We start from the raw sequence: 16451 nt of genomic DNA on the forward strand, positions 1-16451 counted from the left end.
AAGCGCAGCTCCTTGGGATGCTGAGGAAGGGGATAGGCATGCAGCTCAGTGATAAAGCTGTGCTCAATCCCCAGTGGGGTTGGGGGTGGATGGCTTCCCTCCAGGCTCAAGGGTTCTGCTGTTCTAAGCTATAGACAAGGACCAAGTCTTGCAACATCCAAGTCAGACTTGTCCCTACTCTTGCTTGTACTATCAATTCCCCCATGCAGATGCCATCCAGAAGCATCTAGAACAGCCAAATTCAATGGGGCCCCCTCCCCCGACCACAGCACAACCAGAGTCCCCACAATTCTCTTCCCAAAGGCATAGCTTCTACCCAGGAAAATAAAGGCACTGCAAAGCAGGGAAGTTAAGTCTTTTTACGTTTTTAAATTAAAATTCACTCTGGTGAAATGAGATTTTGACTTAGGAACTCCACCCAAAGATGAGCTCCTCCAACCCTGGACACATATGGGGAAAGCTTAGGTGACCAGAGAACAGTCAGGGATGGGACAGTTAGGTCCCCCACTGGGCAGAGCCTGGCCTTCCAAGCCAGCTCTTTAGTCCTATAAGCCTTTCATACCCAGCTGGAGATCCAGAGGGGCCACAAAACAAGGGTGGCAGAGGAGATGAGGAAGAATCAAGAGCATGGCAGTGTTGGGGTAGGGGGCAGGGAGAGCCCCGTGACGCCAAGAGGGCCCTTCTGGGACCTCTCCTGCAGCTGCTAGGTAGCTGTCCCCAGGATGGGAAGAGTTGGGATCTTCTTCCTGATGGCAGGTATGAATTCTGAGTGAAGGCAGCTCACATCCAACTGCAAAGGACATTCCACCTGACTTTGAAAGACCCCTTTGCCCGGAGACTGGACTGGAGGAAGAGCTGCGGGCCAGGGAAGGATTCTCGTGGCTCTTCCCCTCTGACCCCCGCACCTCAGGTGTATCCGCCTCATGCTCACATACATTAGTTATATTTATATATTCATATATATTATAGTTATATATTAAAAAGAGAAAAAAACTTGCCCAAAGAGAAACTCCTGAGGGACCCAAGTGGCCCAGGAAGTTTACTGTCCCCCCACCCACAAAAATTCTTTTATAAAATCTTCCAGTGCGATCTTCAGGAAACCCCAAACCTCCCCAGCTCCCCCCTCCCTGACCCTCTTGTGTCCCCACAACCCCAGACTGCCCCCCACTCCAGCCCAGCACTTGGAGGCATCCAGTCTCATCTCTGGCCATCCATCGCTGCCATGGCTTTCTGCTGGGCGCCCCCCTGCTGTGCTCCAGGGGGCCACGTGGGCTGTGGGCAGTGGAGGTGGTGGAAAGAGGTTGGGGAGGAAGGCGGGATCCAGTGAGCCTGGTGGCTGGGAGGGGAGGAGGCCCAGAAAGGACTGAAGTTTGCAGGGGGTGAGCAGGCCACCGCAGTCATGGGGCTGTTGCTGCTCTGCAGGCCCTCGGAGGCGCGGAGCTTGGAGAACATGGCCAGCGCATCGGGGAAGTTGGGCGGTGTGGCAGGTGTGTTGCTGGGAGTACACATCTGCAGGGAGAGAAGAAGGTGTGGGGAGGGCTGCCTGCAGGGTCCCAGAGCCCTTTACTCCCAATTGCTCAGCCCACAGCTTCAACAGGATTGAAGCACCCTCTCTCCCCTCCAGAGTCAATAAAAACAAAAAACCAGGGCAAACACATAAATCTCGCCAAAGCCAAAGGGTCATCCTTGGAAATGACACCAAGGGTATCAGAAAAAGGCTGTTTCTGACCTGAAGCTACAGTGAAGGGACAAGGAGTAGTGCAGGACAGCATTAACCAGAAGCGCTAAGAAAAATCAGCCGGCTCCCTCCATCACCCATCCTCAAGATGTTCCCAGGGTGCTGGGTAAGAAAGAACAGCCAGCTACAGAAAAGCTACTCTCGTGTTGGGTTTATTCCACATTCTCAAAAAAACCCTGGAGCCCTCACCTCCAAGATCTTACTTCTCACAAGGAGGCCTGGTTGGCTGAACTAACTCTTTCCATATTGTAAACAAGTAAACAGGCTCAGAGGTCAAGTCATGACAGAAAATGCACTCAAAAGCAGGGTGCAGTTGAGAAGGCCCGTTCCAGGCTCCCAGGTCTGCAGGCTTAAGGTCTTAACTGTGGGAAGGCCACACTCTGCTGGGCCAGAGCTTCCCAGTGCAGCATCCAGATTTGGACTCCCTAATTCTGGAGTCTCCAGCCTCATTGCCTGCCTGTCCTTGCCCAGAGGCTGGCAGCTCCCTCTTATGGGGGTAGTTCCAAACAGTCCAACAAGAGTAATCTTCTGCCACTGCCCTTGGGGCAGGGAACAGGCAGTCTAAAGAACAAAACCTACACAAACTGGTTCTGACCTCAAAGTCGTTTCTCCCTTTCCCAGGAAGCCATGGGAGTCCTTCTTTGAATTTCTCCTAATTTTAGTAACACTGGCCCCACCCCCAGGCACAGGGCTGAGGTGGGGGCAAGACTCTAGGATTTCACCATGAAGGAGGAAGGCTTGCAGCTCTGCAGTTAAACCTAAGGCAGAAACTGAGAGGAGGACCCCACCCCACCCTGGTCACAGAGGCTGGTGCCACATCAGCTCCTAGGGGAACTCTGACCATTGTCTTCCCAGGGGCCCTCAGGGGAGGCCAAAGAACTCAGCCAGAAGCCAGGCCCCACCCAGACATTTCCCTCCTCCCTCTCGGGATTCCCTGCCCCCCATCAGGGCTGAATTCTCCATAGCAGGAAACAATGGGGGGTGGGGGTGGAGGCAAATTGCATCACAGCATCGTGACCCACTTCCCCAGTTCACCAAGTCAGTGGGGCCTATCTCCTCTAGCAGCCACCCTGCTCCAGAGAACAGCCCCTGCCTGCCTGCCTGCCTAGGTGAGCTTGGGCAAGTTTCTGCACCTCTTTGAAGCTTCTCTCTGCTTTAGTAAAACCAGGGGCTTGGACCAGAGTACTAAAGCCCCCTCCCCAGGCTCTCCAGTGAACCCTGTGTCCCGTCACCCCTCCTCCCCCTTAGGTCAAAGTCGTCCTGCTTCCAGTCTCACTGTCCTCCTTCATTATTATCTGGGGATCTTCCTCCAACTGTGGGAATCTATAAAACAATCCTATAAGGAATCTATAGGACAATCATTTATAGATTACTCATGTCTTGGTAACTTCTGGTATTGCAATTCTGTGAACAGTCTCTGGTGTTTTTATTTCGCTTTTTCCTTTGATTTATTGTCTAAAAGAACTGCCAACTCTGAGGGCAAGGACTGACCGTCCTGATGAAGCGCCCAGTACTTGTCACTGATGGATACACTGATTATAATGTCTATTACAAAACCTGCTGCCTCCCCTGAGGGAAGCTTCCAAAAACCATTACAATCCCCCTGGGATTTGCAGACAAAGGGGAAGGAAAAACCAAACAGAACACCAGTCTTGGCCCTTTCCTGCAAGTATCCCAGGTCCTGGCCCTTCAGAATGGCAATGTTGAAGGCCTAGCGCATTTCAGAGTGACCACAAGTGGGAAGGAACAAATCTCAAGGCTCTTTTGAGAATCGGATAAAGGCAGGGAGCTCCCAGAGACTCCCACAGCTGGATGCAGAGGAGTATGTCTCCTGGAGATGAACCCCTCCTGGGCTTACTATGGTGGGGAGAGGGACTGCCACAGCCTTGCAGCCAGTACCCGTCTTCCATTGTACTTCCAATGCCTTTCTTCTGTGTTTCATCCTTTGCATGAGCCACTCTAAGAGAAAAGCTAGTTTAAAAAGTCAAGGCAGACCCGTTTGTCCTCTGTGACTAGATGAAAACAGTAAAGGACAAGACACAGCAGAAGTTAGAAGCAGCCTATGCCCTGGAGAGAGCCATGGGCAAGGACACCCATGTGTAAAAAAAATGCCAAAAATGCACCCTGAAGCCACAGCAGCGTTGAGGAATAATGTTTTATAGTCCCCATCACTAAGCTCAATCCCTCCCACCCAATGGGCTAATAGGTAACCAGGGGTGGGGGTGAAGAACGGATATTCTGGGACTTCACAAAGCAAGGTACCCCCTGGCCAGGAGGGCAAAGGCTTTCTCCTGGGGCCAAGTTGGAAAGAAAACAAATCCGGCCCAGAACCACTTCTGTTTCCTGGACTGCAAGTCTCTGAATGTACTGATATTAAATGCAAATTCTTGGGCTTATCTTGGGTCAAAATCTGTCGTCCTCCTCACACTGGGTATCTTGCCTTGGGCTTTAGGGGGGTCAGCATACCTTGGGCTTTAGGAGAGCTAGCCGGCTTCCTGAGTGGGTGGATTTATCCCTTCCCCGTTTCCTGCAGCGCTGGGTGTGTGTGGAGGGGGAGGGGGCTGCGCTCCGAAGCTCCGGGCTCCTCATTAGCACACGAATACCCCAACTCCCGGCGCCCTCCCGGGCCTTCCCGGGCGCTCCGGCCGCCTGGTCTCCCTGCAGCCCCCTCCCCGCCCCTGCCCGCCGGCTCCGGAGCCCCCGCTCGTCCTGGGGCCGTCTCCCGCCCCTTCCCCTCAGGGTGCAGCGCCCCGCACCAGGCCTCAGGCCCGGTTCCCGCGGCCAGGAGGCGGATCCCGAAGTCCGGCGAGGCCGCGCCGGCCCCGAGCGCTCCTTCCAGGAAGACATTTTGGCTCTTTGTTTACATTCGCGGCGCGGCGCTCCCCGGCAACATGGCTGTCACCCCGGCTGACAGCGCCCGCCGGGCCAGCCTCCCGCCGTCCGGCCGAGCGCGCCGCCCGGCCCCACCGGGCCGGGTCCGCGCCGCGACACTTACCATCTGGGGGTGATGGTGGCTGTTGGGAATGTTGGTTTCTTGGAAAAACGTGCTCAGGGCGGTCTGTAGACAAACACGGGACAGAGCGGCATTAGCACGGCCCGGACGGAGCGCACGAGCCGCCGCCGGCCCTCCGCCCAGCCTCTCGGCCCGCGCCCGACCCCTGCCCCAAACCCGGCCTGTGCGGGGCGCCCTAGCCCCGGGGCCTAAGCGCAGAGCCTCCACGTCCCCCGCCCGGCCCGGGAACTGGGCCTAGGGCCCTCCGCACCCGGGGGACTGACTGGGCGCAGGCCCTCCGCGTCTCCGGGCCCGGCCCAGGCCCATTCCAAGGCCGTCACGAGCGGATCCCCCGCCCCCAGAGCCCCGACCGGCCCCGCGGAGAGGGCGCGCTGATCCAGAGGCCCGCGCGCACCTCGAACTGCCAGTGGGCCGCCTGCAGCAGCTGCTTCGCCTGGTCGGCCGCGCAGCCCGCGGCCAGCACGAACTGGTTGATCATGACCTGGTGCCGCAGCTCTTCCATGTTCACCGACATGGTGCGACGGGAGGCCCNNNNCAACAGCGCGGGGCGGGGCCGGGGTGTCCCAACGTTCGGGGGCCGCGAGCCGCCGCCGCTGATTGGCCGGCGTGCCGCTCCGCCGGCGTCCGACTCCCAAACAGACGTTCGATTCGAATCCTGCGGCCAGCCGGACTGCACTGTTTCTCTTTTCACCCAGCCGCGCCCATTGGCGGAGCTCAGCGCCGTGGGGCTCCCCGGTATTGGCCGGCCGCTGTGTTTTGGCTTACCCGGGATCCTGGTTGGCTGAGGCCGGGCATTGAGGGCGGGGCTGTATGCACTGATTGGCCTCCAGTGAGCCTGTTCGAACTCAACTTGAAAACCTCGAGTGCCTGCTGATTGGCCGAGGCCCCTCTGTTTGCTGTTGTAGGCTTGGGGGTGGTGCGGCCAAGTTCATTCATTACTTCATTGAAACTGAACATGCTCAGCTGGAAAAGCAAGACAGAGTGGCTTTGACTCATTTCCTCTGAAAGATGTGGTCATCTCGAAAAACAGAATGATCAAAATAGAAAACAGACGGAACCTTGCAGCTGCTCAAGTCTCAAAGTCTTAAATGTTTAAAGTAACTTCCAAGCAGTCAGTTCAAATTAAAAAAAAAAAAAAAATCCTTTGAAACGTAGCGCGTGAGGCCCAGGTTTCAGTCCCCAACACCAAAAAAGAAAAGGGCAAGGGGTGTATAATGTACGCATAGTAAAGCTATGTCACAGATACAAGTCACAGACAAAAGGAATAACAACGGATCAATTAACAGAACAATCCAAGAACTCCGATCTTGCCCCCTTCTAATCACTGCCCACCCCAAAAATGGAGCAGTCTTCCTGTTTTTAAACCAAAAAACTTGCTCTCTGAGATGTCAATCAATATTAATGAGTAATGAATATAACTGCAAGAGGGAAAAGTCACTTTCCCAAGTTGAACTTTTTTTTTTCCTTTTAAATTGGTTGACCTAACTGAAGCTGTAATTCTTACCTTTTTCTTTTTCTTTCAGTCTTTCTTTTCTTTTTTTTAAGGTGAGTGTTTCTACACAGGTACTGGTTCCAACTCTAAACCTTTATTCATTTTTAGAGAAGAGCTACTAGTTGCCTAAGCTGGCCTCCAACTCCTGGGCTAAAAGGAGCCTTATGTCTCAGCCTCCAGAGTAGCTGGGACTACAGGAATGCCAACGCAGCCCACAACTCTAGTGTTTTTAAACCCCAATTTGTTTTTATGGTGCTGAGTTTCCACCTTCTGGATTAGGATTTGACCTTCAAGGCTGTTTGGGGATTGTGGAGGTGGAGAAAGGACAAAGAATTTAAACAGATTGAAGTAGGAGGAGAAGTTAGGAAGGTAAAAACATCCACCCACCCTCCAAACCTGTGTGTTCATATATGTAAATAATGGACTGAGGGGTAGCTTGACAGTAGAGCATGCTTAATCCTGGGTTTCAGCCCCAACACACACACACACACACACACACACAGAGAGAGAGAATTGGCTCTCTTCTGAGCATGCACAGACCTTTTTTTTTTTTTTTAATTTTTTTAAGAGAGAGGTGAGAGAGAGAGAGAGAGAGAGAGAGAGAGAATTTTTTATATTTATTTTTCAGTTTTTGGCGGACACAACATCTTTGTATGTGGTGCTGAGGATGGAACCCGGCCGCACGCATGCCAGGCGAGCGCGCTACTGCTTGAGCCACATCCCCAGCCCACCTTTTTTTTTTTTTATTATTATTCCCTGAACAAAACAGTAAAACTACTATTTATGTAGCGTTTAGATTGTATTAAGTATTGTAAGTAATCTAGAGATGATTGAAAGTGCAGGGGAGAATGAGTGTAGGTTTTAGGCAAATACGACACCATTTTATATAGAAGGCTTGAGAATTTAAGCATTTTGGTATGGGGAGAGGGAGTCTGGAACCAATTTCCTGGGGCTACTGAGGGACAACTGGGTTGTTAGGGATTTACTATTAGGGTTTCTGTTTCAGAAAGAGTACATTTTTTAAAAAATCTGAACTGCCAATTACAGAGTATATTCTAACTAGTTAAGGTGTGAAGAACAAGAGGCTAGGAAGAAGAAAGCAAGTCATGGTTCTGACTCTACCTAAAATGGATTAAATTCCCCATCTAAGAAAACTCAATCATATTTTAAAACACATAGATCAATGAAGACAAGATTACAACCAATGTTTATATACTGATGAAAAAACAGCTGAGAATGTAGCTGAATTTTAGGATACTTGCTTAGCATGTATGAGGCCCTGGGCTTCCCCCCTACCTTAGCACCTCAGAAAGACAAGGAAACACAGCCTTGGGCATTCTAATGAGTTATCCCATTTAGTTTGTCTTTTGGTTTGTTTGTTTGTTTGTTTGTTTTTAAAGGCTGGGAGTACTGTAATTGACCTTGGACACTCCAAAGTGCTCAGGGCCTGAGACCCGAATGTGGTTGGTCAGTCCAGTGTAGTTGTCCCTCAGTGTCCATTGGGGGATTGGTTCCCGATAGCAAAATCTGTGGATGCTCAAGTCACTTATATAAAATGGTATAGTATTGTACATGATCTTATATATCCTTCAATCACATCTGGACTACTTATAATGCCTAGTGCAATGCAAATGCTATGTAAACAGGAGTACTGTTTGGTTCAGGCCGTAAGGACAAGTGGGGGTGGGGTGTCAGTATGTGTTCAGTACAGACAGTTTCCTTCTCAAATATTTTTCATCCAAGGTTGGTTGATTCCAGCAATGTGGAACCTACAGATAGGAGGGACAACTGTGCAGCTTCCCACCCTTTTCTTCCTGTCATTGCAAGGTGAAAACAAAAGTGAAGTGAACAACCAGCAGCTTCCATTGCCAGGGAGCTCAGGCCACAAGCAGCCTCAGGGCAAGGAAGTAGTGTCATTGTGGGGCTCCAGGTTTTCATTAATACATGCAAGTATCATATGCCTTGAATAGTGGAGTCTGCTCTGGGTAGAGTTTTGCTGGCCACAGGACAATGTGCCCCATGGCCTCAGATCTTAATTAACAAGTTCTCAGGGAAGACAAGTATCCAAAATTGCCAAACCTGTTATTTCCCGGACACCAAGGCAGTTGTTCCCCAAGGTTTATTATTAATTTAGTTTAAGCTTTTTTTCAGTACTGGGGATTGAATTCAGGGCCTTACATATGCTAGGCCCTGAGTACTCTACAACTAAGCTACATCCCCAGTCCTTTTTATTTTATTTTTATTTTGGTAGTACTGGGGTCTGATCCTGGGGTGCTGTACTTCTGAGCTACATTCTAAGCCCTTTTTATTTTACTTTGATACAAGTTCTTACTACATTGCCCAGGCTGGCCTCTGACTTGTGATCCTCCTTCCTCAGCCTCCTGAGTCTCTGGAAGCACAGGTGTGCACCACTGTGCCCAGCACAAAGGTTTATTGTTTGCCATTCCTGGGCCATAGCTGTGAACACCTGAGTCCCAAGGGTCCCAAGTCAGAGGGACTGGGGTTCTGCTCATCTTCTGAAGGCCAAAGATCTCTCTAGGCAGTGGGAGGGAGAGCTAGAGAGCTCCTCCTGTGATCTGTGGTGCTGCAAGGTGGAAGTACTTTATCAATACTCAGTCTTCTGAGAATCTAGTTGAAGATGAGCGTCTGGGAGCCATGGAGAATGAATGAGGTCATGTTTGCAAGAGGGCTTTGAGCTATTGGGATGAAAGCAACTTCCCAAGTGCAAGGTATTATTAACTGAAGGTGTTATTATTTTAATCTGAGTGGACAATGTGTGGCAGGTAAAACAGAGCAATAAAAACATGCCCATTAATAACAAATAAAACACACGGCAGTGGCCTTGGAAAGAACAAAATCTTCTTGGTGACATCAATAGTTGGGGCCTTGGGACCAGCAATGATGCAGCAACAAGGAAAAGAAACAATCTTAACCAGTATTTCCTGGTGCCTGGTTAAGCAGGGTGTTGTTGGATGCAAGTCACCGTGTCACTCCTGGCAGATACACAATCGCTGGACCGCAGCACACGGCTCCATTTGCCAAACACTTCATGCAAGCCTGGCCCTCTGGCCTCTCGGAGTGTGCAGTGTCTGTTAACTCGCTTCCATCCTCCCAACCACCAGGAATCCCATTTTGCAGGTGAGGCAGCGGTTTCCCCAAGTCACCCAGTTGGTGGAGTGAGGGGGTGGTTACACACAGTACTACCTCCCTTTATGGCACAGTCATCAACTCAGAAGGGGCTCACGAGGGGGTCCCTTCCAGACAGGAGCTCCCAAGGGCTCTGAGATTTCCACCTGGGAGGCTTGAGGGGGAGGAAAGGGCACAGGCTGTCGTGGAGGAGCGCCGGCATTCCCAAGCCGCCTCTCGGCAGTGCCTTTCAGTGCTGTTCTTTTCCCTCCTGTCCACTTCCTACTCCCCAAACTCAGACAAGCCCAACACAGATCAGGGAGCGCGAGGAGGACGGTGGTCAGAACTCCTAATAAGCCCGAGGCTCAGAGGGCCCGGAATATACTCCAGCCAGGGACTAAACCCGAGCTCAAAAAGCTCATTTCCTTCCTCCCTCCTCTCCTTCCCTCGCTTGTCCCCTTCCTTCTCTTCCTTCCTTCCTGTAATTCTCATTTCTTGTTTCCCTCCTGTTACTTCAAACTGCCAGAACAGGACTCAGGAGTAGAGTGCTTGCCTAGACGGCAAGAGGCCCTGGGATCCATCCAGGACAAAAGGACAGAGTGTCCAGGGGAGCAGAAAGGAGGGAGAGTGGGAAGGGAAGCACAGAAAGACACCTGGAGTGAACGGCCCCTGGGGCCTCTGGGTTAGGCTGGACCCTGGACCCTCGAAGGCTCAGACCCGGGAGGTGCTGGGATTTCAATGGTCTCATTTTGCTTTTCTGGACTTCTAAATGCTACTGCTAGCTTTTGTTTCTTTAATGCAACCTATATTTTGCTGCTATTTTTTATTGCAAATTTATGCACTTTATACCATGGGGCGGGGCGGGGGTGGGGTTAAGTAGACTTTGCCACTCTGAAATTGTTTTTTCCCTCTTAGTCTTTGGCCTCCTAGAGGAAGGAGGCTTAGTGCAGGAGCACTGCTCTTCTACCCCAGAAAATCCCAGTGCTTCCAGGGAGAACAGCTCTGTGTACTGAGGACAGATGGGAACCTAGCTCTGTCTGAATGCTTTACTGGGATTTCTTCATTAAACACAGTGATCCAGTGTGGGACCACTCTGCAGAGCCCCAGGTAGTAGACAAGAGGAGCAGGCAAGTCAGACAGGCCAGACAGGCCGAGGGATTCTGTTCAAGGCCCCTCGGCTCCCTCCCAGTGGAACTGAGATTTGAATCCAGGTGTCTAATCCCTTCTTGGAAGCCCTGCCTCCCACAGTGTCCTTTAGCTTTCCCTGGATGGTATTGACAAGATCCTGAACTGCTGATGGAGACATCAGGAATGTCACAACGGATCCCTCAGTGATGAGTTGTTCATGCTGGTTGATACCAGATTATATTTTTTCACAAAATATCACTTGTCTCACTGGGACAAAGGCCACACCGCTCCCAGTATATTTAAAGGCATTTACCCGAAGCAGCACTCTGGCCTGCACTTTCTGTCCTGTACCTGCCAGCCCAGTGCTAGGTGGCCCCACCTCCTTAGGTGTGTCTTGTGGTCGGTGAGTTCTGGCAATCCTTTCAAATGGACACTTGGCCAGACACAGGACTGGGCAACAAAGGGAGGGCCGATGGACAGTCTCCTGAGGAAATCTTCCTTCTCAGGGACTCCATTGTTAGCTCAGACTCGGGACTCCTGGCCACCTTCTCTAGAGGGAATGGGAATCAATAGGCCTGGAGCTGGGCCACCCTAGCTCCGTCCTTGTGTCCAAAACACAGGAGGCCTGTTACTGTGGAAGCTGCTGACTTCAGGTTTGAGCCAGCCTCCCTACCTGACCTACCTATTTTAAACTGGAGAAATATAACATACACTGAAAGCATGTGTAAAACCTACATACATAATTTTCCCCATACTTTTATTGCTGCATTATAGTTGTATGTAGTGGTGGGATTTGTTGTTACATATTCACATATGCACACAGTACACACTTAACAAAATAATTTGGCCAATATCACTCCCCAGCACTTTACCCTGCCTCCCCTTGTGTGGTTTTTAAAATCCTAGTCACTGGGGTCCCCAACACAGAACTTAAGAAGTCCAAGCCCAGTGTTTTTGAAGCTACTTGAATGACCCTTCTCAAATGCGCCCCTTCCTTTCTTCACCAGACACTCTATTCCTCAAATCTGCCTCCATTACCCCGAGCTCTTTCCTACTTAATTGTATGCATAGCATTTTGGGAACAATGCATTGTGGGGGGTGGTGTAAGTGACTCTGTCTCTCTCTCTCCATTTAACCCTGATGAATGAGCTCTAGGGTGTCCCCAGACCAATGTGGATACCTCACTGCAAGAGCTGGCTTCTCTTCTGTCCTCTGACCCCATACTGACCATCTTATCCAAACTGACCATCATGGGCCTTAAGGACACAGTCCGAAAAGCACCTCAGCACGCGGAAAACTGAAACTGGGGAGGATTGAGATAAATAGAAAAAAGATGAGAGAAGCTCTTGGAACAATACAGATCAAAGCATGTTCATACTGAGGCCCGTTTTGTGCACCTGCAGGACAAGACCAGGGTTGGGCAGCACTGAGCCTGATGGGCAGGTGCTGCAAGGGATGTGCTCCTTGCAGTGGGGTAGAAGGGTGGTCTAATCTCTTTTCTCTAAAAAGTGGCATACACGTCCAGTTGGCCCAGAGACCCGTCAGGTTCACCAGGTTAGGTATGCCAGCTGAGGTAATGCAACCCTACAGCCCTTCTCACCCATGCAAAGTCTGCAGCAGTTTGGTGACTCAAGAAAAACTCCTCTCTGGGCAGTGACATCATGATCCAGACCGTGGAATCTTCCATTGTCTTGCTGTCTTGTGGCTCCAGGTCAGCAAACATTAGCCCTCAGGTCCATTTTTTTTTTTTTTTTTTTTGGTAATAAAGTTTTATTAGAGGGCAGCTGTGCCTATTTGTTTACATATTACTTAAGACCACTTCTGTGCCAGGGCAGAGTTGAGTGGCTGGGTGCCACAGACCACAAAGCCAGAAATATTTTCAATCTGGCCCCCTGTGACGTTTGGAACGGGCCAGCAGGCAGCAACAGGGCTGCATTGCGAAGTGTCAGCAGTGAGATGCTGTAGCCTGGGATTAATGGCCTCTGAGCACACTTCATTGTCCTGAAGGGTCCTGTGCCTTCGCTGAACTGCAAGGGGGCAGCAGAGCAGTTCTCCACATACCCACAAGAGGTGATGGGGTGTGGGAGCACCTTGGTGGAGTCACCATGCTCTCCCTCAGGCAGCCAACCTGTGGGACAGTGAGGATCACCCTGTTCACTCTTGATTATCTCCACATTTGAGAGTCACATGGGGAATTAATTTTTTATTTTGGTTAGTTTTATTTGTTTATTCTACCCTGAGCTATATCCCCAGCCCTTTTTATTTTTTATTTTGAGACGCAATCTCACTAAATTGCTGAGGCTGGCCTCAAACTTTCAATCCTCCTCCCTCAGCCTTCCCAGTCACTGGGATTACAGGTGTGTGCCACTGTGCCAGCTCATTAATTTAATTTAATTTTTTTGTGGTGCTGTATGCTAAGCAAGCACTCCACTACTAAGCTACATCCTCAGCTTTACAGAGGGAATTTAAATTGACTAGGACCCAATTGAACAAACTATGCTAGGTACAAGTGTGATTATATCACAATGAATCCCACTTTTATGTGTAACTATAATGCACTAATTAAAAGTACAACAAATAAGTAGAAGAAAGACCAGTAGAGGAAAGGGACTAGGGGGAGGCAGGAAGGGAGAGCAAAGGGAAGTACTAGGGATTAAAATGGAGTAAATTATGTTACATGCATTTATGAATATATCAAAATGAACTTATTGTGCATGACTATAATGCACTCATAAAAATGCCCCCAAATTGACTAGGATTTGGCAGAAAGCACAGAAATGTTAAAAGAGGTATGAGGTTGCTGATGAGATAATGTTTGAGGTTTCAGGAAATTTTAGGAACACAAGAAGCCAGCACAGGTTGAAGAGAGAGAGAGTCCTGGAAAAGAAGGATTTGTTTAAAATAAAGCCTCTGACTTTTTGCTGGTTTGGAGGTGAAAGGTCCCCTTTGCCTTCAGAAAAAGAGCAGCACCTCCAGGGAAAATGACAGAGGGCTATTTCCTGACCCCAAGAGCCCAAACTCTCCATCATCCTCTGGACCCAGCACAAGGGGCTGTCAATAAACACAGGACCAGTGTTCTGCATAAAGAGGAAGGAAGCCTTTGCTGCGCAGGAGAGCACTGGATGTACCCGACAGAGTTGGGAAACCCCCAGAATGTGCCTTGTCATCTTCCATGTCCATGCCATGCTAGCCCTTGCCTGACAGGCCCAGGGAGCTGGGAGCAGCCAGAGAAAACCTTGTGTCCTGCCCTCAGGGAGCTTCCAGACCACAGCTGACCCACTGAAGAGACTGCTTATGGAGCCCAGTTTTCAGAAGGGGCCAAGTGATGAGACAGGGCATCCCTCTGTCCTGAAGGCATGCTCATCCTATCAAGCTCTTGGACAGTGATTTGTTTTTGTTTTTGTTTTGCTTTGTTTTGTTTTGCATTCCTAGGGATTGAACCCAGGACATTCTGCTGAACTCCATCCCCAGCCTTTTTTATTTTATTTATTTTTGGGTAGTGAGGATTGAACCCAGGCATGCTTAACTACTGGGCCACATCGCCAACCCTTTTTAATATTTTATTTAGAGACAAGATTTCACTAAATTGCTTAGGGCCTCACATTAAATTGCCAAGGCTGGCTTTGAACTCATGATCTTCCTGCATCAGCCTCCTGAGGAGCTGGGATTAGAGGTATGCACCACTCTACCTGGCTTGGAGAGAGGTTTAAACCAAAAAGAACTTCTACAGTTACGAGGAGATACAAGGTCCAAGGCTTTCTGAGAAAAGGGTTCTAATTCAGATAAGGAGATCCTGTAGAAGGAAATGAGATAAGAAGAAATTGTAAACTTGGAGAGAGGCACAGTGACAGAGAAGTCCCCATGCATTGGACTTGATCACTGGCACCAGAGACCACTCTGTGGGCTCAGCAGTCAGCAGGCCTGGGACTGGGCAGGCTTTCCCTTAGAGGCTCAGAGTGGCCGTCTATGAATAAGGCCTGTGTTTTGGATTCCAGTGAACCCCAGACAAGTTTCTGCTCCCTGTGCCTAGTTGAGCGTCAGTTTCCTCACCTGAGAAATGATAACAATAATAGTTGTGATGTCCTAGGGCTGTTTGTAAGATTAAATGAGAGGTTGCATCAAAAGTGCTTGGGAACCCAGCATGGAGATGCACGCCCATAATCAAAGATCCTATCTCAAAAAAATAAAAAGGACAGGAGATGCAGTTCAATTGTAAAGCACTTGCTTAGTATGTGCAAGCTCCTGGGTTTGATCTCCATACTTCCATACCTCAAAACAACCCCCCCCAAAGTGATTGTTCTTGGTTTTGGGTGCAGCTCAGTGGTAGAGCACTTGCCTAGCATTCTCAAGGGCCTGGGTTAGATCACCAGTACCAGACACACACACACACACACACACACACACACACACACAAGATTTTTAGAGACAGGATCTGGCTGTGTTGCCAATGGCTGGCCTTGAATTTCTGGGTTCACGGGATCCTATTGCCTCAGCCTCCTGAAGAGCTGGACTATAGGCCCAAACCACCCAGCCCTGTTTTGTTTTGTTTTTTTTTAAAGAGAGAGAGAGAAAATTTTTTAATATTTATTTTTTAGTTTTCGGCAGACACAACATCTTTGTTGGTATGTGGTGCTGAGGATCGAACCGGGCTGCACGCATGCCAGGCAAGCGCGCTACCGCTTCAGCCACATCCCCAGCCCCCCAGCCTGTTTTGATTATTCTTTTTTTCTTTTTTTTTTTTTTAATAGTTTTTAGTTGTAGACCGACACGATGTCTTTATTTATTTTTTATGTGGTGCTGAGGATCGAACCCAGTGCCTCACACATGCGAAGAGAGCTCTCTACCTCGGAGCCACAACCCCAGCCCCTGATTATTCTTAATACATATTTAAATGGTTGTTATTTTAGTGAGCACTTACCATATGGAAAACAATGTGCCTACTCTTTCTTGGGGGTTAAGAGAGACAAGGCGGGGGGACGCTGGTAAACTGGCTCCATGGAATAAGGGGATGGCCTGATTCATATTTGATGGTTCAGCCTTGTAAATACTCTCATTATGGTCAGTATGGAGCTACCAACGGTTTATCAACTGGCTGGCAAAATTCCTGAACAATCAGCTCTGGAGAGCAGGCCCCAACATCAGTGAACTTTCTCTCTAGTTAGCAAATGACAGACACATAAGTGAGAAGTTCCTAATGGCTACAACCTCTGACCCCTGACACACACCCCCTGTCAATAATGGCTGATCCAGACCACAGCGGGATAGAGCCATTGAGGGTCCCATCTGCTTCTAGGCAAGTATAGGCTGCTGCACTTCTGGAAGAAAGAGGAGGAGGCTGTCTTTCTTTCTGACCCTTCAGCAGTCATCATACCTTTGACAGGGAAGATGTGTTCCTGGCCTTTTGAGTCCCAGCAGGCGTGGAAAGGTGATGACTCAGGAAATCAGAGCCCTGGGCTCTGCCTCTGGCTGCTGGGGCATGGGCCTCAGTTTGTCATCTGTGCAACAAAGGCAGGACCTTTAACACACCACTTGGGTCTGGAATTCTAAAAGTCTGACTTTAAAATTTACTTTTGGAATCCAGGCACTTGGTAATTTTTTTTTTTTAATTAAAAAAAGTTGGGGGGGGTGGCTGGGGATATAGCTCAGTTGGTAGAGTGCTTGCCTTGCCTGGACAAGGGCCTGGGTTTGAGCCCCAGCACCAAAAAAACAAAAACAAACAAAAAGTTGGGTTGGGGTTGTACCTTAGCGGTAGAGCACTCGCCTAGCCCATGTGAGGTCCTGGGTTCAATCCTCAGCACCACATATAAATAAACAAAATAAAGGTATTGTGTCCACCTACAATTAAAAAATTTTTTTTTAAAAAGTTACCTTTTCAACTTAGTGAGATCCTGTCTCAAAAAATAAAAAGGGCTGGGGATATGGCTTAGTGGTTAAGCACCCCTGGGTTCTATCCC

General features: G+C 49.5%; 1 protein-coding gene across 2 annotated transcripts in view; it reads right to left on the minus strand.

Moving 5' to 3' along the window:
- Window positions 1–349: 349 nt before the first annotated feature.
- Ubald2 (UBA like domain containing 2) overlaps window positions 350–16451 on the minus strand; it is a 23791-nt gene continuing 7689 nt past the window's right edge. The window contains exons 2-4 of one of the 2 annotated variants that reach the window (XM_048797823.1): window positions 5146–5282; window positions 4734–4796; window positions 350–1509 (exon numbers count right to left, since the gene is read on the minus strand). In XM_048797823.1, coding sequence (XP_048653780.1) covers window positions 1198–1509; window positions 4734–4796; window positions 5146–5265 — 495 coding nt within the window. In that variant the 5' untranslated portion in view covers window positions 5266–5282 and the 3' untranslated portion in view covers window positions 350–1197. Of the gene's footprint in view, window positions 1510–4733; window positions 4797–5145; window positions 5300–16451 lie in introns of those variants that run through there. The other variant, XM_015504146.2, reaches the window with a different exon arrangement.

The sequence above is a fragment of the Marmota marmota genome, unplaced genomic scaffold (genome assembly GCF_001458135.2).
Source record: "Marmota marmota marmota unplaced genomic scaffold, marMar, whole genome shotgun sequence".
In the NCBI taxonomy this organism is placed as follows: Eukaryota; Metazoa; Chordata; class Mammalia; order Rodentia; family Sciuridae; genus Marmota; species Marmota marmota.